The sequence below is a fragment of the Chinchilla lanigera genome, unplaced genomic scaffold (genome assembly GCF_000276665.1).
Source record: "Chinchilla lanigera isolate Chin_1 unplaced genomic scaffold, ChiLan1.0 scaffold00018, whole genome shotgun sequence".
NCBI classification, from domain to species: domain Eukaryota; kingdom Metazoa; phylum Chordata; class Mammalia; order Rodentia; family Chinchillidae; genus Chinchilla; species Chinchilla lanigera.
Genome location: NW_004955419.1, coordinates 28,671,476 through 28,693,388, shown reverse-complemented (window position 1 = coordinate 28,693,388; position 21,913 = coordinate 28,671,476). Strand labels below are relative to the sequence as shown.

General features: G+C 40.8%; 1 protein-coding gene across 1 annotated transcript; it reads right to left on the bottom strand.

Moving 5' to 3' along the window:
• Positions 1 to 1,382: 1,382 nt before the first annotated feature.
• On the bottom strand, positions 1,383 to 9,493 carry Exosc3 (exosome component 3). The gene is made up of 4 exons (XM_005382860.2): positions 5,989 to 9,493; positions 5,061 to 5,210; positions 2,727 to 2,878; positions 1,383 to 1,741 (listed from the first exon to the last, which is right to left on the bottom strand). Exons 1-4 carry the CDS (start codon positions 6,310 to 6,312, stop codon positions 1,540 to 1,542), a joined length of 828 nt encoding a protein of 275 aa, XP_005382917.1. The 5' UTR covers positions 6,313 to 9,493; the 3' UTR covers positions 1,383 to 1,539.
• Positions 9,494 to 21,913: the final 12,420 nt, after the last annotated feature.

Genomic DNA, 21,913 nt, shown 5'->3' with positions numbered 1-21,913 from the left:
CCCTTGTTCTGGGTATGTGCATTTAAGGCTTCTCTCTTCCAGTGTGTGTGAATAGGCTTGTATCCTTCCGAGCTTGTACACATGAGATTACCGATACCTATTTGTAGTAGAACAAGCTGAAAACCAGAAAGTTGTTGCATTCTGATGTGTAAACTTAATAATCTACTTCTTGCTATACAAACCTTATCACTAGACTTTTCTTGTATCTTAGATAGAATTGTTTCAGTTACTTTTACCAGTTTGAGTTAACTGACTTACTGGTTAAGCTACTAGCAAATTCAGAAAATGCATTCTTCATCTCAGAACCAAAAAGTTACTTCTGTGCTCATCTGTACCCCTTTACCATATAATCCCTGAGGAACTATGATCACGTGATTAAATTTTGTCAGTGTGTTTTATTTAAAAACAAGCCAGGCTTCAGAAAACATCTTCTTGAACATGCAGTATAATGCTTCTTGGTCACTTTCAACATTTTGAATGAGTTGTATAAGCTCGTTCATCCCAAAAGGAGTTTCTATGGATAGGCTTCTGTAACTCATATTGAGGTTTATGACCCCAAAATCATGGAATTTTTCTCATCTGCCCATCTTCACTTTTTTACCTATAAAGACTTTAATGTGCCAAATAGCATGAAAGAGTTTTCTTTCCAACTCTATCACACACCTTTCCCATTGATTCAAAACTCAAACAAGTCGTTTTTTGTTTGGCTTTTAGCACCTGATTTTACTTATTTATTTTTTTTTAGGACCTGATTTTAACAAAATAAGATTTAGCCAGACTTGGATTCAGAGAATCCTGATCGTTGTGCCATTTAGGTAACAAAAAAAAAACTGAATATATTTAAACTATCCTATAACATGAAAATAAAATATAACGCAACTCTTGAGTTTTTAATGATGAGAGAAATGTGTGTTGTAAAGTGTCCAAAGTATATTGCAAAAGATAATTCTGTAATTCCAATTTGAAAATTTCAGCACACATACATGTACTGGTTAAAAGTACAGACCAAGTTAAATTCTGTGCCTCAGTTTACTCAACTGTAAGGAAAAGTGTCTTGTAGTTGACCCTCATAAAAACTTAAATCTATACTAGCTACATGGTTAACACAATTAACTGTTACATATTCTTTCTCTGACAGGATTACAGGCGATTTGTGTGCTTTTTTGTACTTTTATGTATTCTACATTTCTTTTGGGGAACAAACACTACTGTAATCAGAAAGTAACTATTTTAATGTTGACTTCCAGATCATTATAGAAGCTGCAACTGTTATCTTCCAATAAATGAACTGTTTTTTTTTTTTTTAAAAAGCTGTTGTATAAAACAAAAGTTACAATTTTTAGGATTTTCTCACCCAAAAGAACATAAGTGAAAACCAGTAATTTCCTTATAAAAATACTTTATTTAGGACTTGTAGACAACACGTACACTCACATCTTGCCTGCTGAAGATTTAGTAGGAGAGGTCCACCTGAAAAAGTTTTCTGAGGAAACCCAGTTTCTTGGTTCAGTTGACCCATTAAAGAGAAGTCTACATTTATCAACTTTCTGCCAATCTGGCAAAGATCTGTTTTCTTTGGTCTGCTGTCATGTGTTCACAAGCTTCTAAAATGTTTGCCAAAATTAAAGTCTGTTGAATAGTTTTTGCCTTAACCCATATTCTTCCATTCATTCCAAATACAATCTCTAGTGGATAGAGTTTTCCCACTTCCTGTATGATTTCACAATCTGGTGCCAACAGCCTGGTGAGGGAGAAGAAAGAAAATGAAATGGAATAACGTGGTGGGCTGCGTCTTGGCTCTCCTTAGAAAGACTCCTCTGGACTGCTCTCCATAGTTCTAAGAATAAAATACGATGACACTGCTGCCCCCTCCTTCCTCCCTTCTCATTTGTTTCCAACCTCCATTTCTTCCATGAAACTTTTTTATTACTGCAGTACTAAAAAAGCACTTTAAACTTATTTTCTTGATCATGTAAGTTATTCCTTGGTGTTAAACTCAGTACCTGAAGAGGAATACTGGCTCTATGGAACCACAAGATGCTGCTTGGTTAAAAACATGCTTTTCTAATGTCCCAAACATGCTCTCCAAATCTGCAGAATTAGTAGGAAGGAAAGGCCCAGAAGCTAGCTCTGAACTTCAGCAGCTACAGGAGTGAAGCCCTTTAACCTGACACAGCTTTGGGAAAGGTCTAAACACCTAACGAAGTATCTAGCTCAGTGGCAGCCATTAAAACTGCCAGGGTAGAGTAGCAGGAGCCTTGGGTAAGTGTCTACATAAGCTTGAGGATCACATCAGTGTAGCTGCATTTGGCCACCATTAGAGAAATCTGATAATTTTGTTCAAGTGCAGACTTCATCTGTATTCAAGTGACTTAGAATAGAAGAAAGGGCAACTCTTACACTGGGACTGACTATGTCAGTAATAAAGAATAGCAGGCCTTCCAGTAGAAAAGAAAGGAAAGGGACGGAGTACGACTGTAAAGATGAAGTAGCAGCCCAGACACTGCACCAACCCGGGAAACTACACAGATCTAAATCTGATGTAGTAAGAAGGGGCAGGACTACAGTCACAAGTTTCCAAGTACACTAAAGTTGGTGCTGTTAACTAACTGACAAGAAATCAGATGCTATTAATGAACAATCCAAATTCAAAAGAGTCATCAGCTTTCAAGCAGGTACAGTAATTATAAAAGAAGGCAGACAAGCTAGGAGGCACCATGACTTACTTTCTAATCAAGCCTAAAGTTACTTTAAAGAGAAGTCCATCCTGTCCAATTACACCCATTCCATTGGCTCTTCCACAGCTGTCAATACAGACCATCTCTGGTTCCATATCTTTATTAGCAACCACGAACTGGCCATAGATGAGATCACCAACCTACAGTTATTGAAAAGAAAAAAAAAAGTTACTTTCTTTCAGCAAACCATTCTTTAGATGCTGCTACTGGTTCCTTCCCATAGGCAGCAATGCCAGGTACCTACAGTTCTGTGGCTAAGGGACTGACTACACCACCAATTTTGGCGAACTTATGGCACGCATGTTACTGTGTCTTTAGGAAAAAGGTGTTAATGTAGTTGCTTTTTGTAAACTAAAACCTCAGTATTCAGGTTTAATTGCAGTCTTGGGCACTTTGCAGTAAACAAGTGGGTTTTGGGTTGCAGTTTGGCACTTAGTTGTTAAAAGGTTTACCATCACAGGACTATACTATAAAATTCTACTTTGGAGTTAATTAATACATGTAACTGTCCCTTCACCCATCAGAAAATCCATAGACTAGGAGCTATTTTAAGGCCAAAAATGTAGCCAAGATTACAGTGTCCAATACCCACATGTAAGCTGGGCATGGTGGCGCACGCCTGTAGCACTTGATAGGCTGAGGCAGGAGGATTGCTGCATGTTCGAGGCTAGCCTGGGCTACAAACTGAGTTTTGAGGCCAGCCTGAACTGCATAGCAAGACGCTGACTCAAAAAAAAAAAAAAACAAAAACACAAAAAACAAAACCCCAACACCCACGTGTAGTTATTTAAACTAATTAAAATTAATTATTTAAAATTAAGTTTCCCATTACACTGGTCACATTTCAAGTGCTCAGCAGCTAGCTACATGTAACCAGTGGCTACTATATTAATCAGTGCAGATATAAAACAGCATCATTTTAGAAAAATTATATTGTAGATAGCCCTACTCTAGAGAATTAATAGATTTACAAAGAAAGAGAACTCCTGGAATGCAATTATTCAAAACCAAATGGAACTGTAACTTACTGATATGAAATTCACTTTAAAATGTCAGTTGGGGCCGGGGTCGTAGCTTAGTAGCACCGTACCTGCTTGGCAAGTATAAGGCCCTGAATTTGATTCCCAGTACCACCAAAAAAAAAAATTTCAGAGTTGAACTTCAAAATAATGAAACTGAAGAAATGGAACATGAATTTATTCTGTTTACTTAGCAAGCAAAACACTTATTAAGTACCTACTGTTTGCTGGTAACTACAGGAATCAGAGAGGAACAAAACCACTTTCTGCCTTTGAAACATTTTGAACAGTGGGAATCTACATGTAAACAATTCATTCAAGGCTACACCCACTAAGGGGCACAGCAAAGATACAAAAGTGACTATTAGGCATGGCTTTATGGTGGTAGTTTAACTTGGACCTCAGGATAAGCATATGTTCCACAGGCTGAGAAGGAGATGGCATAATCCAGGTACAGGGAACAGCATGAGCAAAAGCCCAAAGGCAAAAATTGAATGTAGTGATGTGTGGCATGGTTTAAGCATAGCTGCATGAAGGATAATTATGGATAAGAGAAGACCCTAAGTATAATACCAAAGAATTCTGTAGGTTTTGGAGAATTTTTTTTCTTTTGAGAAATGGAATGTGTGAGGATGTCAGCTCTCAAAAGCCAGGATGGAAGGGTTAAAATATGGAGGCAGGGGTATTTAGAAAATCTTTTGAGTCTTGTCAAAAAGGAGCTAATACCTGAATTTGCTAAGCAAAAATAAAGGAATGGACATGCAAAAGATCAGAGACAGACTCACACTGGATAAAAACACGATTAAAGACCTATGAGGAAGGAACAGAGGTGAGGAAGCCACCAAAGGCTTAGGAAGGCAGGAGGAATACCGCTATACTACCTGAAAAGCCCAGATTGAAAATCTGTGGTAACATGATTACTCTTCCATCAGTCCCAAGGACCTATAACCAAGATGAACAGAGGCTAATAATAACAATGTACAATATTTGTTCCACCGCCCTAAGACCATGGGTGATTTCCTTCTGCAGTAGATAAGCATATATTCAACTCAGAGATAAAACATCCCAAGAGCTAATGTAGCATATGTAAGTATGTGGCTCTGGTTCTGCAGCTGGAGCATCTAAGGAATTCCTAAAGCCTGGTGCCATCAAACAAATGTATAGAGATCATCCTGCTGAACTAGTAAAATAGTTCATACTTTGGAGACAATTTGGGAAGACTTCTGGCTAAGTTGACTGTTCTGGGAAATGTTTTTTTTCTTTTCTGTTTTTTGCTGTTTAAACCAAAGGCTCCTATCATTACCTGCACATTTGGTCTGTTTCTTTTAGTTGCACCTTCAAATGCCAGGTAAGACAAAGAAGCTGGCTCACTCCCTCCAACATCAACTTTGAATATATCTCCAGATTTGGCTGTCACTATGCCAATCACATGGTCTCCTTTCACTGGTACATACTACAAAAGAAAACAATGAGAAAATAGTCATTAAAGGCATATCACTGGAAGATACTTTTCACTACTAAGTCCTTAAGTCCTTAGTAGTTATTTCATTGTCATTTAAGAGATGTTTAGAAAATATTTTTAAATTCAAGTTTACAAACTAACATTACAAGAAATATGATACATCACTTTCATGCGCCCTCAACTTTGCAACTGCTTCTTCTTTTGTTTTGAGGTTGGGTCTTGGTTACTTCGGATAGTCTCCAACTCCTCTCAAGTGATCCTCCCGCCTCAGTCTCCAGGGCACTGTAACTGGGACCGGAGCACAACCCTGGCCCAGCTTTTTTCAACCAACCACTATCCCATTTCTCTTTGATATCCTTACCAGTAAAGCACTAACCTCTGTTGTGCATAACTCCAGTACACAAGGATCCTGACAGCCACGGCAGCCCATTCCATTTTTAGACAGTTTTTTCTATATGAACGTTCTTAACTAGTCAAAGAGAAATGTAACTCTTTGTGACATCCCCTCACTGAGACTGGTTCTGCCTTCTGGGACTCCCTCACCCATGCCTGCTACTTCCTGACGTCTAGGATTCTGAAGATAACCATGACACAAGGTCTCCAGGCGCCTTTTTCCCCTGTCGCTCTCCTCGGACTATGGTTCTACAGACGTACATGTGGGCACAAGAATACGGTGGCGCTAGGCTAACCTTAACAAAGGGAAGCTGTAAGGCTCCATACCTGCTTCTTTTGAGAAGTTTCCCAGAGCCCCTCCCAAGTCCCAACTCACCCGCTTCTGTTGCGAGTCCACCCAGTAAATGCCACCACTGCTGCCACAGCCAGACGCCTTGTGACGAAGACGGCCACACTTGGTAACCAGCAGCCTGTCTCCGCTGCGCCGCAAGCCCGGGCCGCACACTACGCGCAATCGCGTGCGTATCCCGGCATTCAGGCGTAAGGGTCGCTCCCCTGCAAAGCCAGGGCCGTCTGTTTCCTCCTGTTCGGGCAGCAGCAACTCCTCACCGGGGAGCACCACCTGGCCTAGCACAGTGCGCGCTGCCCGCGCCCTGCAGCCCGCCAGAGATTCCGAGGCAACTAGCGCAGGTTCAGCCATCGCGGGCGCCACCAAACCTACTTCCGGTGTCTGGCTTCCGCTTCCGGCTCTGCATCCAATGGTCTGCCCACCCCGAGACTTTCCGACAGTTGTTTTTTGGGACTTGGGCCCAAACGTGTGAAACCCAATTGCAGTTCTACCGTGGATCCCCCGTACCCTTTAGATAGCGGTGATTGTGTCTTCAGCCGTTCGTTCGTCTTAACAGTCTATCAGCGGGGCGGTATGAGAAATGACTAGGTTGAGTAAATCAAGGACCCTCCACTGCCCCTGTCTCGGGTCGCGCTGCTCAATACAGGATGTTTTCATGGAGAGTTTCATGAGAACCTCAGGTTACTGAGCAGAGGGGCTTTGGAAATTGAACGTTGACTGGGCTCAGAGGCCAGCGCTTCCGACTTCGACCTCTGAAGGTGGTGAACTGTACCAGGTTTTTTTTTTTTTCTCTCTTAAAAAATAAAATGTTTTTGGTGGCCACTGGAAAAGATACCTATTTGCATTTTAGACAACATAGAGGGAAATAACGTTGTTCTTGCCCTTTGTCCCTTGGTACGCTGACATGTGCAGTTGTGATTGTGACACGAAATAGGAAATACCTGAGGGATACCACCCTTTGGTGTATATTTCTCCCTATATGTTGCCCATTGCAAACATTCATAGATTACATGCACGTTTTCACATACATGAGCTATCACTACTTGGCCTGGCAAAGTCAGGAACTCGGACAAATCCCTGCTGTTTCTTCCCCTGGAGCACACTGTAGTTGCCCATGTGAGAAAAAAATGAATCCCAAATCCACAGTTCAACTACTTCAGAACCGCTAGTCTTTATTTTGGATTCTTACTTGAAATGACCATTTTCTCTGTCAACTGTTCTAGTTGTGTTCTACTAGAGTTTGGTCAATTCTCTAGCAGTAGTGAAAGCTCCTGGAAACCAGGAGGGTATAACTGACCAATGTCTTTTAGCTCCCCTCCGTGTCTGCTGCCTATCTCCTTGCTTTCCAAGTGAATTTTTTAAAAAATCGGGGATGTGTTTAAGGCATACCTTCACTAACATGCTTCAAATTTGGCAAGATGCTGGCAAGCCATTTTCCCCATTAAGAAACCAACTGAGATACAGCGTTTGTTTTGCAATCGGATTGTTGAAGTAATTTCTTGGTTAGTCTCCCTGGCAGGAGTGGTGGCTCCTTGGGCAGAGATGGTAATAAATTGTGCTGCTCTTTTCCCCATTCTAACCCAGCTCCACTGGGCTTGGAACAAGTAGGTAATGTATTCAGTGAGGAAGCCAAGCTCCTTTGAGGCTGGCTCAAGGCTACAACTTCTGAGGGAGTTCAATGACCAGATCAGGCAAGAAAGAATGTTCCCTGATCTGTCCTTTAGGAATCCCTAGGTCATACTGGAGTCTCCAGAAGAAACTGGGCCCAGATCTGATGATGCAGCCCTATCAAGTTCACTTTCCTTTGGGGAAGGCATGTGACAACCAGTTCAGTTTGCTTTCAAAAGAATGAAGTACAGAATATCAGAAAAGTACCTGCCCAGTGCAGGCTGCCATGTTGGTGCTTCCCTTCTTGGTTGGTGTCCTGTGGCCTCTTGTATGTGAGAGTGCATAGGCCAGGGTGGCAGGAACCTGTGAGCCTGGTCCCAAGTGCTGCCTTGGACTTTGGCTGTGCAGGCTTACCCTAAGGCTCCTTGGATTCATGGAGCAATGAATGCTCCATGAACAATTCATGCTCCCTTTCCTGGTTGTAAAAGTGGCCATGGGTGATTGAAGAATAAAGAATCTGGTAACCAGAGCAGGCAGCCTGCATGCCTCCTCCTCAGTCTGGCACTTGCAAGTTTCCCATGGATGGCCTAGGACAACCAGGCCCATTCTCTGTTGGGGATTTGCAGGTTTGGAGCCAATGCAGTTGATGCTGCTCTGTCTTTCAGTGCCTCTGGCCTCAATCTCCTCATAGCTTAGTATTCCCCATGAAGAAATTTCCAAAGTGGCCTTTTAGAAAGGCTGGATCTGACCAACGCCTTTCAGACTCCCAGAAATTACACTTTAGAAATATTTGCTACTTTAGAAGATGAAAAGATGGCATCACACAAGAAATCCTTATCATTTCTAACCTGAGGAAAAAAAGACTTCAGTCTTCCAAAATCAAGTATGAATTTAGCTATGGATTTTTCACAGATACTCTATATCAGGTAGAGGAAGTTCCTATACAATGTTAAACTTTTTTAAAAAAATCATGACAGGATGATGGACTTTGTCAAATCTTTTATCTGCATCTACTGAGATGTTAAATGAATTCTTTAAATTTTTTGTGAAGATCCACTGAAGCTATCTGGGCCTGGCTAAACTCCATCTTATCCAAAAGAATTGGAAAGCCTATATATTACAGTTTTGATCTGGAATGTTCCCCAGAAGTCTCATGTGTTCAGAAGTGGTAATTCTGAAAGGTGATTGGATCATGGGGGTGCTATATTCATCAGTAGATGAATCCACTGATGAATTCACAGCGGAATGTGCCACTAGGAGGCAGTCTGGTTGCAGGTGGTGTGTCATTTGGGAATGACCTGGAAGGATGTGTTATTATCCTTGCCTCCTCTCTTTGTGCTCTGGTTCTTCCTTGATCTCCGCTTCTTGCTGCCATGGTGTTTGAGCAGCTTTCCTCTGCCATGCACTCCCACTATGCCATTTCTGCTCTGGAACCATGGACTGAACCCTCTGAAACTGAGCCCAAATAAAGTTCTCTTCCTTAAATTGTGTATGTCATGTCCTTTGTCCCATGGATGGGAAGGTGACCAATACACTCTTTTTACACAAACTTGCACATGACTGTTCATAGCACAATTACTCCTAAGAGCAAAAAAAGTGAAAACAATGCAAATGTCCATTAACTGAGAAATGAGTACACAAAATGTGATATATCATACATCATCATTCAGGCCAAAAAAGTACTAAGTGGTGATACATCCTCTAACATAAATGAAGCTAGAAAATATTATCCTGTGAAAGAAGCTAGATACAAAAGGTTATAGATTATACTATCCCACTTATATGAAATGTTGTAAACAGGCAAACCTATGGACACAGAAAATCGAGTAGTAGTTCAGAAAGCTGATGATAGGGGCAATGGAAATTACTGGAGTCAGGGATATACCTCAGTGGCACAAGCACCTGCCTGGCAAGCACAAGGTCCTGAGTTTAATTCCTGGTACCAAAAAAAAAAAAAAAAATACTGGCACACAGTTTCAGAAAAATTTCTAGTGAGGGTTGTATAACTATGTGAACATACTTAATGCCACTGAACTAGGGTTAAATGGTTCATCTAAAATGGTTAAAATGGTAAATTTTTTTTTTTTGGTACTGGGAATTGAACTCAGGACCTTGTGCTTGCCTGACTGGCACTTATGCCACTGAGCTATATTCTCAGCCCCTAAAATGGTAAATTTTATGTTATATATAATGGTAAAATTTGTGTTACACAAACTTTACCACAATAAATGAATTATTTCCATAGGAAAAGAGGGGAAGATGAAGTATAGAAAAATCCTAAAAATGGTTGACTCTCAGTAAGTAGAACATGGTTGCTTTTCATAATATTTTTCTCTTGTTTGTTTGAAAATGTAATTTAAAAAGTAGTATAGATACAGACATTTAATATAATGACCCAATCTCTTTCCCCTTCTCCCTTTCCTTCAAAACTTGTTTCCCTCCCCATCCTCTCTAGGAAATGTCCTCTGACCCTGAGTTGGAGCTAACTGTCCTTGATTTGTGTTTCCATAGCTCACTGTCTATAACTTATTATAATGTGAAACACACTGGATTAAAGCCAGGAAATCTGTGCTCCTCTTATATTGCTAGAACTTAGATCTAGTACATCAAAGGCATTGTATAAAAGTCTACGAAGGAATTTTTGTACCAAGGAAAGCTCCACTTGTTTTAAGCCTGTTAAATGTTTCTCTAGCTTCACAAACACTTTATGATGAATATCCCTGTAGGGACTCCTTAAATTTTACTTTTGCCCTAGGCTGAAAAAAATATGTTTGATGGAAAACAATAAAGTGTCTTCCACCTTTGAAAATACCCATTTCTAAATTGTGCATACTGGTACTTGCCTGTAATCACAGCTACTCAGGAGGCTAAAGGAGAATGCGAGTTCAAGACCAACTTGGGCAACTTAGGGAAACCCCCATCTCAAAATAAAATAATAGAAAGGGCTAACTAAGCTTTAGTTCAGTGGTAGAGCACCCCTGGGTTAAATCTCCAGTACTGGAAAAAAAGGAGAATAAAATAGACATTTCTAGTTTTCACCTAAATAATGCAGGTAAGTAATTTTAAAAGTCTGCAAAGCTTTTGGTAAACAGCAACGGTGGCAAGGGGGATGGGGAAAGTGATAATTATTACCTAAAAAATAAAGAGTTTCAGCTTGGGAAGGCAAAGAAAATTTCTACCTTTGGCTTCCCTCTAGTTCTTATTCTAAAAGACAAGTAGCTGCAGAAACCCACCTGCAGCTGTTTTAGGTGATAACTGTCTCTTCTGTACTAGTTACCATACTTGTCAAAAATGTTTATGTTCTTGCCTCCCGCTCTCCTTGTCCTGTGAATTTACACTTAAAACAAAAACTTCTTTACTGTACTTTAACTGTATGATGAGTTCACTACTGCTTGGGCCAACTTCTTTTTATTAATGGAAATCAAAAAGTCTGTTGGAAACTGCATTTGTTGATGATCAATTACCTAGATCAGACTCTAGGGATTACTTAGATGTCAAAGGCTGTGTTAATCAGCTTTCTATCAAATTTAACAAGCACCCAAGACAATCAACTTATAAAGAGAAAAGGTTTGTTTTGTAGGTTCAGTCCATGACTGGCTGTCCTCACTGCTTCTGAGCCTGTGGTGAGGCAGCACATCATGGCAGGTACAGGATGCACAGCAAAACTGCTCATCTCATGGACAGGAAGCTGAAAAAAGAGAAGAAACCAAGAAACTCCTCCAAGAGTATGCCCCTCAATAAATGAAAGATCTTCCTGTAGACCCCACCTCTTAAGGGTTTTGTGATCTCCCAGTAGCTTCACCCTAAGGACAACATGAGCTAGGGACATCTAAAATCCAAACAATAGCAGTGTTTTAAAACAATTATGGCAGAGCATTCATGGACCTAAACTTTTTAAGAAGTTAGCTCTTCTTACATGTCTGTGAAACCTTCCCCAAATCTAAAAAACCACATGTATTGTTTTATCTTCGGAATACCTGAAGCCTTTAAAAAAACAGCTTTACTGAGGTATAATTTACATGCTATAAATTTCACTCATTTTCAGTACACAGTTCAATTATCTTTAGTAAATTTATGGATTGTTCTGTTGCCAAAATCTAGTTTTAGAATATTTCCATTACTCTAAAAAGATCCATCATACCTATTTGCTCCTACCCATTTATTGCTACCCTATCCTCACCTAATCAACAATCTAATTTCTGTCTCTCTAATCTTCTTTTCTGGACATTTCATGTAGATGGAGCTGAACAAGATATTGTATAGTTTTTAGTCTGGTTTCTTTTACTTAATATGATGTTTTGAACATTGATACATGTTTGTAGCACATATTAATTCATTCCTTTTACTTTTGAATAGTAGCCTGTTGTATGGCTATAATATATAGTATTTTGTTATCCACTCACTAGTTGATGGACATTTTCATTTTCTGCTTCTTAGCTTTTATAAATAATGTTGTGAACATTTGTATACAAGTCTGTGTGTGTGTGTGCGTGTGTGTGTGTGTGTGTGTGTGTTAACTTCACTTCAATAGATAGGTACATAGGAGTGGAATTACTGGTTATATGATAAATTTATATTTTAACTTCTTAAGAAACTCAAACTTCTCTAAATGGCTATACCATAATACATGTCTTCTAGTAAGGTATTAAGGTCCAGTTTCTCATATCCTCATCAGTACTTGTTACTGCCTTTTTTATTAAAACCATTCTAATGGGTAGGAAGTATTACCTCATTATACTTTTAATTTGCATTACCCTAATGATTAATGATGCTGAACATCTTTTCAGGTGTCTACCAGCCATTTGTGTGTTATTGTGGTAAAATGTCTATTCAGATATTTTGTCCATTTAAAAAAAAAAAACTGAGTTACGGGCCAGGGATATAGCTCAGTGGCACAGCGCCTTGCTTAGCAAGTGCAAGGTCTTGAGCTCGATTCCTGGTACCAAAAAAAAAAAAAAACGAGTTACTTGTCTTATTGAATTGTAAGAATTCTTTATATATCCTGGATATAAATTCTTTATCAGATATGTGAGTTGCAATTATTTTCTTCCAGTCTATGGCTTTTCATTTTCCTAGTAGGGTTTTATGAAGGGTATTTTTAATTTTGATGGCATTCCATTTACCATTTTTCTCTTTTGTGGTTATTGCTGGACTATAAAGACTGGTAGTAGAGCCCAGTCTATGTTTTAGAATCACAAAATATCTGATTTTTTTTTTACCAAAAAAGTTAAAAACTATAGTTCTCCAGTAAGAACTGTCATTTATAGACCCTATTATCACATTATGATGTCAGGTTCTATGTTCATGATAATACCTTGAACATTTCTGTCAGCTGACTTTTTTTTGCCATGTTGAGGATCAAACTCAGAACTTTGCTTATGCTAGGCCTCACCACTTAGATACATCTGCCAGGCATGTTAGTTTATTTTAAAGCCAACAGTTGTAAGCTAGCAACTTGCAGAATTTTTGTTTGTCCTAGTTTTTTATCCCAGTACTGGGGATTGAACTCAGAGCTTTTACACTAAGCTACATCCCTAGTGCTTTGTATTTTGAGACAGGATCTCACTGTCTCAAATGGCCTATCCTGTGCTCACACTTTCTATCTCCTCACTCAGCCTCCAAGAATTCTGGGATTATAGGTATGTGACACCACCTTGTTCCACAGATTTTATAAAAATAATTTAATATCTATGATTTTTAATTTTTTTTTTTTTTTTTTTTTTTTTGAGACAGGGTTTCACAGTATAGCTCAGGCTGGCCTTGAACTCAAGGAGATCCTCCAGCCTCAGCTGTCCAAGTGCTTGTTTTGTTTTCTTGAGACAATGTCCTGCTATGTAATTCAGGCTGGCCTTGAACTTACTATGTAGCTTGGGCTGGCCTCCAACTCTCAGCAATCCTCTAGCTTTATCCTCCCAAGTGCTGGGATTACAGGTGTCTGCCACAATGCTTGGGCTTTAATTGTTTTCTTATGGATGATTTCAAACACATAAAAGTTGATAGGCTGGCTGGCTGCATTGGTACACACTGGTAACTCCAGCTACTTAGGAGGCTGAGGCAGGAATATTACAAGTTCTAAGCCAGTCTGGGCAATTTATCAAGAACCTGTCTCAAAACAAAAAATAAAGGGTAAGGGGCTGAGGATGTAGCTCAGAGATAAAGCACTAGCCTACCACATGTATTTAGGTCCCCAGCACCACAAAAAGAAAAGGTTGTCAGACTACCATCATGAACTTCCATGTAACCAAACTGTAGCCTTGACAGCAACCAACTCTGTCATATCCACACCTTTGGGAAAGATAACCAAGACAACATTAATAACCTGGAGATTTAATTCAAAAATCTTAGCTTCTAATGAGATAATCCAGAACCTCTAGTATAAACTCAAAGATTGGCAAGTATAATCTCAGCTTTCATCAAGAATAGTACCAGTATCAAAATAATATTTTACTTAAATTTTCTACCAAGTGAGCAAATAAGTGGGAAGATTATGTACACAGAATGAAGGCCGTACCTGCCTCCCTATTTCCTGAGCTGTTGCTCAAGGCTGGTGATGGCCCAGGTAGAAGATTCCAGTACTGGGAGCTTGGTGCCATATCACTGGAAAGTGAGGGAGTAGCTGTATCTTTCTTTTCTCAAGGTCACATGTAGCACCTGCTTGTTTGTGACACAATCCACTGCACTGTGTCGTGTTTCCTGGAGCATCGTAAGGCTAGCAGCAGGCCTCATTTTGGACACCCACATTCAGCTTTTCTTGAACAATATGAAACTGTGGCAATATTGAGCTTGTATTGTCTCATGGTAGCTGCTCCCAGTAGAGGGAGATATAGTAGTTCTGTTGGCTTTCCATTGCTGCGACAAAACACTTGAGATAATTAATTTAAAGGAGAAAAGGTTTACTTTGGCTCACAGTTTCAAAGGTTTCAGCCCATGGTTGCTTGCCCCATTACTTAGGGCCTGTTTCAGGGGCACATCACAGTGGGGAGCACGTGGTGGCACAAAGCTGCTCACCTCATAGTAACTGGGAAGCAAAAAAAGAGGCTGAAGTCCCAATGTCTGCTTCAAAGGTGTATCTGCAATGACTTCTTTTCCTTCCAAGGGGCCTCATCTCCATAAGGTTCTGCCATCTCTCAATAGTGCCACAGGCTGGGACCAAGCTCTTAACACATGACCTTTGAGAGATATTCTAGGCCCAAACTATAGAAGGAATGATAACCTTTTATTTTTTAATTTTTTGTGTGTGTGCCAGGGATCAAACTCAGGACCTTCTGCTTGGCAGGCAGGTGCTTGTGCCACTGAACTATACCCCCGGCCCAGGAATAATAACCTTATTTGCAGTGTACAGACAGTGTCTGCAATGCTTCTACCAATAAGCTGGGAAAGAACTTATTCAACAAATTAACATCATTCTTTTTAATGATATTATATTTATTCAAAGGTGCAGGATTATAAGGGGGAAAACTGGAAACAAAGCTGAGATTTATAGATGGGTTTGGTTTTTAAAAAGATACATTTGAGTTGCCATTCCTTGGCCATGAGCTTGAACGCACAGCACATAGTTCTGAGTGTGGGCTCTAGAACTGGCTTGTCTAGATTTGAATCCTGGCCCTACTCCTTGCAGGTTCTATGATGTTTTGTGTCTATGTTTTGTCATTTATAAAATGGGGACAATAATAGTGCCCACTAATTAGCCCCCACTAGTAATAGTGGGGACAATAATAGACATAACTTGAGTTTTGAATTAATGTATAAAAAGCTCCTTAAAATAACATTAGACCCATCTGAAGCATTGTGTTTGCTTTTTATTTTTAAAATAAGTATATGATAGGAATGCTTTACTCCTTGAATAGACTGAGTTATGGAAATCTCTCTCTAGCTGAAAGGATACATTTGCTTTCTTGGTTGCATTCTAATTCTTGCTGTCAGTGTGTGAGCCTTATTTCAGGTACTGCTGAATCAAATGATTGGGTTGCATGGAAAAAAGAACTGATCACTCAGTCTGGTACCTCGAGGAACCTCTGCAGCATGACTCCAGGAACTCTGCCAAGAACGAGTCCCAGTTATTCCTGCTACTGTCTTTTTTATCTATTTGCATCTCCTCCTACCACCAAGTTTCTTCCTTCCCTCTACCAAGTCTTTCCTACTCCTCACAGCTGCTTCCCTCTCATGATTTCTCCCTCACTCCTTTGCATGCTCATGACCCAATGTGACACTGGTGACCTGGCCATACCTCAGCCCCAGGCATCACTGCCAGCAGCCTCTGAATTCCTAAGTCAAATTCCCAAGGCTGTTGAGACAGCCTCATAAAGCAGGTAAGTCAGATGACTTGCCCCTCCCTTGCTAGAGGGTGGGAAAACTGAGGCAACAGAGCTTCAGAATACCATCGCCTAGACAGTAATGGCAAACCTTTCAGAGCTTTCAATGACAATAATCAGGCAGCTGTAGCACACATGCCATAGGTTTGCCACCACTGGCCTGGAGTCTAGGCCTTAGACTTCTCCTTCAGTTAGGGAGGTATGAGCAAAGATTACAGTGAATACTTAAACTTTAAAAACTATTACAGAAAAAGACACACTGCCATGAATCCCCTCACTTTGAACACACATCTTATCATCACTTTCTAAAGCAGTTCTAGAAACCTCTTCAGTGAGTGCCTTTAGGTGTGATATCATGGCTGTCTCAGTGTCCTGAAGTGGTTCAAAATATTTACTTTTTATGATTTTATTTTTACCAATTGTTCAATTTATTTACTTATTTCAAGACAGGGTCTCACTGTCTCATGGTCATTTTGATGCTGGGGAAAAACCAGAAGTTGCATGTACCAGATCCAAAATGTTTTTATTTGACAGAAATTAATGTAAACATTTTGAATTAATTTAGGACACTGAGGCAGCCACAAAAAGACACTCACAAAAGAAGACTTCCAGAACTGCCTCATAAAGTGTCAAGAATCATGAAAGTGTGTCTGAAGTGAAAGGGAGTATTTTGAGTGGGGTTGGGGGATTAATAGAAATGCATCTTTTACTGTAATAAATTTTTAATTTAAACATTCACTGTAGTTTTTAATCACATCTTGTATGTGTTGACATAACGATGAAGTATCCAGCTGGGCATGGTGGCGCACGCCTGTTATCCCAGCACTCAGGGGGCTGAGGCAGGAGGATCGTTGCGAGTTTGAGATCACCCTGGGCTACAAAGTGAGCTCAAGGCCAGCCTGAACTACATAGTCAGACCCTGTCTCAAAAACAAAAAAAAAGATTAAGTATCCAATGGGAATATCAAAGAGGGCTGCCTGTAAGACAGGACTCAAGGAGGGTTCTCACAGGGTATATTAGTTAGCCTACTCCATAAAAATAATCAGAGAATGGGAGACATAAGAGAGAGAGAGAGAGAGAGAGAGAGACAGAGACAGAGACAGAGACAGAGACAGAGAGAGACAGAAAGAGACACACAGAGAGAGACAGACAGACAGACAGAGAGTTTATTACAAAGCTGGCTGATACAATTACGGACAAGTCTCACTATCTGTGGTCTGTAAACTGAAGAACGAGAAGAGAGGGCAATACAAATCTGAGTCACAAGGTTTGAGAACTAGGGGGAGCTGATAGTACTACTCCCAGTCCAATACCGAAGGCTGAGAGCTCAGGACAGGAGCCACTGAGGACACAGGCCACTGAGAATTACGAGCTGTGATGTCTGTGTAAGAGCTGAGTCAATTCACACTTCCCCTGCCTTTAAAAAAATCAGATAGGTTGGTGCCTCCAATATTGATAGGGTAGATCTTTTTTATTCAGCTTATTTAAATCCTAGTCTTTTCTGAAACACTTTAACAGATGCACCCAAAAATGTTTAAACAGCTATCTGGGAATCCCTTACCCCGAAGTCAAGTTGACACATGAAAGTAACCATCACAGAGGGTATTTGAGGAGCTGCCCAGATCTTCCTGGGTCTGTGGGTCTGGTATATACAAATGTAAGCAATGTATATTGATATATCCACAATGTACTGCAGTATACTTTAGTCATACTGTTATTTTAAACCTGTTGTTTAGTCATACTGTTAAGTCATACTGTTATGTTACATTTTATTTACTTTTATCTTTACAGAATTTGCTAAATGCTAAGCTCTGTTTTAAGAGCTTTATATATATATATATTTTACGGGTAGCTCATTAAATTCTCATAACAGCTTTGAGTTTTGTTCTTTTTTTTTAATATATTTTGCATTTTTTGAAGCAAGGTCTCACTATGTAGTACAGGCTAGCCTTGAACTCACGGCGATCCTCCTGCCTCGGCCTCCTGAGCGCTGGGATTACACATGTGTGTCACCATGTCCAGTATGTGTTTGGTATTACTGCACACACTTCATAGATGAAGAAACTAGAGGACAGAGAAGTACCCTGTCTCAGGTCATATGGTGGGAAGCAGCAGAGACACGATTTGACCCCAGCAGCCTGACTTTTGACAGTCCTACATCACCCCATCACAGCTTCAGGTTACCTGACCAGACTGAGCTTTCTAGAAAAGCATAATTTTGGTTTTCTTGCAGTCCTCCTCTAACTTCATATGGAGAAGGCATGAAGACGACTTACCTGTTGAGATTTTTGGTTTTTCCCCACTTGTCCTTAGAATAATTTTTTGTTTCTTTTCTGGTAGAGGAGGGAGGAAGGACAGAGAGAGGAAGGAAGGGGGAGAAAGAGAGAGAGAGAGAGACAGAGAACTACACAGTGGGAAGAACATAGACTCTGGAGTTAGCTCTGGATTTAAATCCAGACTGAGCCAGGCATAATGGTGTATGCCTGTAATCTCAACTCAGGGGAGGCTGAGGCAGGAGGATCACCGTGAGTTTAAGGCCAACGTGGGATAAATAGTGAGTTCAAGGCCAGCCTAAACTACACAGTGAAACCCTGTCTCACAAACAAATCCAGCCAAATAAATAAATCCTGACTCAAACATTTATCTCTGTATGACCTAACCTTTCTGATCCTTAGTTTTAATATGTGCAAAATTTAAGATTGCTGGGAGGATTGTGTGGGATACTGTATGTAAAAAACCTGGTACAGTATATATTAAGTGCTCATTATGGAAGTTACTTGTGTTGGCAGAGGACAATAAAATCCTAGCAATCAAAAGTTAGTAGACTTAAAAGGGCCACAGAAGGTCTTTGGGCCATGAAAAACCCCAGGAGGTTTTACTGCAATTAGGTATCTGAGCTGGACTTGTTAAACTAAGTATTGTACTATTCCCCACACCCACATCAGACACTCCTAATTGACTACAGCATTGTTTCATGTTGGGTCCAGGATCCTTTTCGGAATTGCTCAAGCCAGGGACTTCCAGTAAGTGGGAATTTGTCCAGGAAATGGAATCTGTTTGACATCTCTCCTTTAAGACCGGATATAGTGGCCACCTACACCATACCTTCAGTAGCTTATCCAAACAGGTCTTTGTTTCCTTTCAGTCTTTTTTTGGTCTTGTGACCTGTAGGGTTTGGAAGAAGTTGCCAGAGGTGACTCTGAATGTGAGACTCAGCAGGTAGAAAAGTCTATACCTGTCAATCCTTACAAGAAAGACCCAGCGTTAGGCATTGTAGAACTCATGCAGGAGATAGAAGAGAAGGTCAGGCATGCACTTGGTGCAGGGAGTCACAGCAAGAACAGACCTTGACTGGCCTAAGTGGAATCTCTGGTAATGATTGCTATAATCTGTCCAAGTTCTCCACTGTGAATGCCCGCTCTTTTGTGGTCCAGTTGTATCTCAGCCACATACTTTTCTCCTCATATCCCATGTACAGCCTTTTGAGTTCTGAGAATCTTCTTTGTCATTCATTCCTCTGCCTACTTGTGACTGAAGTCACTCTCTAGTTCTACTTGGCACTACCCACTGACCTGGGACATGTGGAAAGGAATGCTAGTAAGCAGACACCAGGACCTCATCCAAGGATGATTTAGCTTTGTTTTTCCATTTACCTGTTTCTTTGTTGTAGAAGGGATTATAGCATGCAAGAAAAGCTCTAAATTCCAATGGATGGTAAGACAAAACTTTAAATACATTTGGTAAAAATCCTGTCTACAAGCAGGAAAAAGACAGGGCCATTCAAAATGAAAACTGAAGAACAGAATAGGCAAACTGCCACTGAATACTCCCTATATCGTCCTCTGAATGCCAGATGCAATCTTTTGAAGGTCACAGCCTTCCTACATGCATCTTCACTGTTTAGGGTATTATAATGGTGTTACTTTTAAAGGTCTATATGATGTTTTTTTGCTAAGTAATCTTATGAAATTTAGAGTAAATGTAACAAATCAAATGACTCTTTAGAATTCAGGTTGTACTTAGGTTCTACCTTTTCACAGAAGCTCTGGTGGTATTCATTTCTAAGAATTAAATTAGTAACAAGCTTTGAAATTAGTAAAGTGTTTTATAAAATTATTTCATACATTCACTCTCATTTATTCTTCTCTATAACCCTGTAAGATAGGTAAGGCAGGTACCAAACCTTATCTCTTCCTACCTTATTATAAAACTCCAGTTTACAGATAAGGAAATGGAGGTCCAGAGCAGTTGAGTATCTTGCTCAAGGCCATACCTTCGATAAAGGACAGACTTGGAATTTTGACATTGAGTTTTCAGCATATTCCCTAATGGGATGCTATGGGAGGCGAATGTCCATTTCTTCCCTCTTTCCTTGACAACAGAAGCTTTTGTTCAACGGTGAATTTGTCACGAGTTACAAGAAAGGTTAAACACTTCCTCAGTTCTAGAAAGCAAATTCTGTTTGGTGTAAACCAGTCATGGTGATACAGTGATTGGCTAGGAAATGGGCATATGATATTGTAGGGAGCACTGAAACAGGAAATTGGTGACTTGTGTGGGGGTAGGGCCAGGACAATCCCAGAATAAAGAGTGCCTCAAGCAGTCAAACTGCTTCAGTCCTGAGAAACACCTTGCCTGAGACAATTCTAGTCATTAGTCACTAGGCAATCCTGTGTTTTGTGATACTAACTTTATCAAATGTATAAATAAACGCCCCTACAGTGGTTGAGCAGTTCCTTTCCTCCCATGTGGGGAAAGCAGGAAATACCTGCAGATAAATACCTCAGTTTTTATCTCTACTAAGTATTTGTTGCAGTCAGAAGTTGTGTTGTTAAGGTAGATTATTTGTTAATCATAAACAGATCTCCAACTTTCTGCTCTGTGGGGGTAACATAGGAGATATCTCAAGAGTAGGTGCCTCAAATTAAAAAAAAAAAAAAAAAAAGAAAAGAATAGCTGCCTTGACCTTCTAACCTGGAAGGCTTGATTCTTGCTCTTTGTCTAGCTCATGGTCAGAAAAATCTGAGTAACTACTAACATTGTCTATGCGAGGGCTTCTTGAATCTTCAGTCTTTGAATCTCACTCCCTTTCCTGGGAGATCTTTCAAACCTATCATCACAGGATAAATCTTCCCCAGAATTACCATCAGTCATCAAACGTGAGCTTCCTGCAATACAGCTTTTGATCAAGGGCCAGAACATTTGTCAGTTCTTGTGTTTACCTTTACTTGTACCTCAAGCTTGGCTTTATCGAGGATTCTGTCTCCCTCCCTGAGACACACCCCGTTCCTGCTAACCGTTTACTGCAAACGAGATGTGTGTTCACCCTCAGGCGCTGTGATGAAGGCCTTAGGTCTGTCACAGCCTCCATGCCCGGTTTGACAGATACAGTATTATGCGACTTGGGCTCTGTTACCTGCCTGGTTGATTTGATTTAGGTCTCCAGCTCCCCTCGGTTTCTCCTGGCTTAATTACGTACTCCTTCCTGCAGGGAGGAAAGCTCTGGCCTTGATAAAGACGATCTACTGGGGCGTAGCTGGGAGCTGGGCACATAGGCAGGGCACCAACAGGCTCCCTTCTTCTAGGCACTGAAAAAAGACAAGAGCTTCTCAGTGCAAAGTGCTTAGCCTGGTGCTTAGACTCCAGGCTGAGTAGGCAGTCTGTCCTGCGCGTGACCTAAATTTAAAGGGTAACTCCCTCTCCCCGCCCAGAATCTTACCCGTAAAGCAGGCACAATGCATAACAATACCGAGCCTCATAGGACCAGTCGGACACACAGTCACCACCCACTGACAGCTACAGACCGCCTCTCAGCCGGACGCAATGCCCACTCCGGCATCCTCAGTCGCTCGTACCCTCCGACCTCAGACCTTTCGGGGTGCGTGCCCCTACTTTCCTGGTCCCCAGCGGAGGGCAGCCGAGCCGCGGCGCTGGTTTCCCATCCGGTGGGTTTAGGCCGCCGCACCCGGAAGTGGCGCCCGGAGCGGGAGCGCTGAGGTGTCGGCCGACGGGACGGCGACCCGGAGCTGGGC

What these genes read in the sequence shown, in the direction of transcription:
- Exosc3 (XM_005382860.2), bottom strand. Translation starts at nt 6,312, where the DNA reads ATGGCTGAACCTGCGCTAGTTGCCTCGGAATCTCTGGCGGGCTGCAGG. An exon ending in GAAACAGACCAAATGTGCAG is followed by an intron (nt 2,879 to 5,060) that starts GTAATGATAGGA and finishes CAATAACTGTAG; the next exon opens with GTTGGTGATCTCATCTATGG. An exon ending in ACTTTAGGCTTGATTAGAAA is followed by an intron (nt 1,742 to 2,726) that starts GTAAGTCATGGT and finishes CTCCCTCACCAG; the next exon opens with GCTGTTGGCACCAGATTGTG.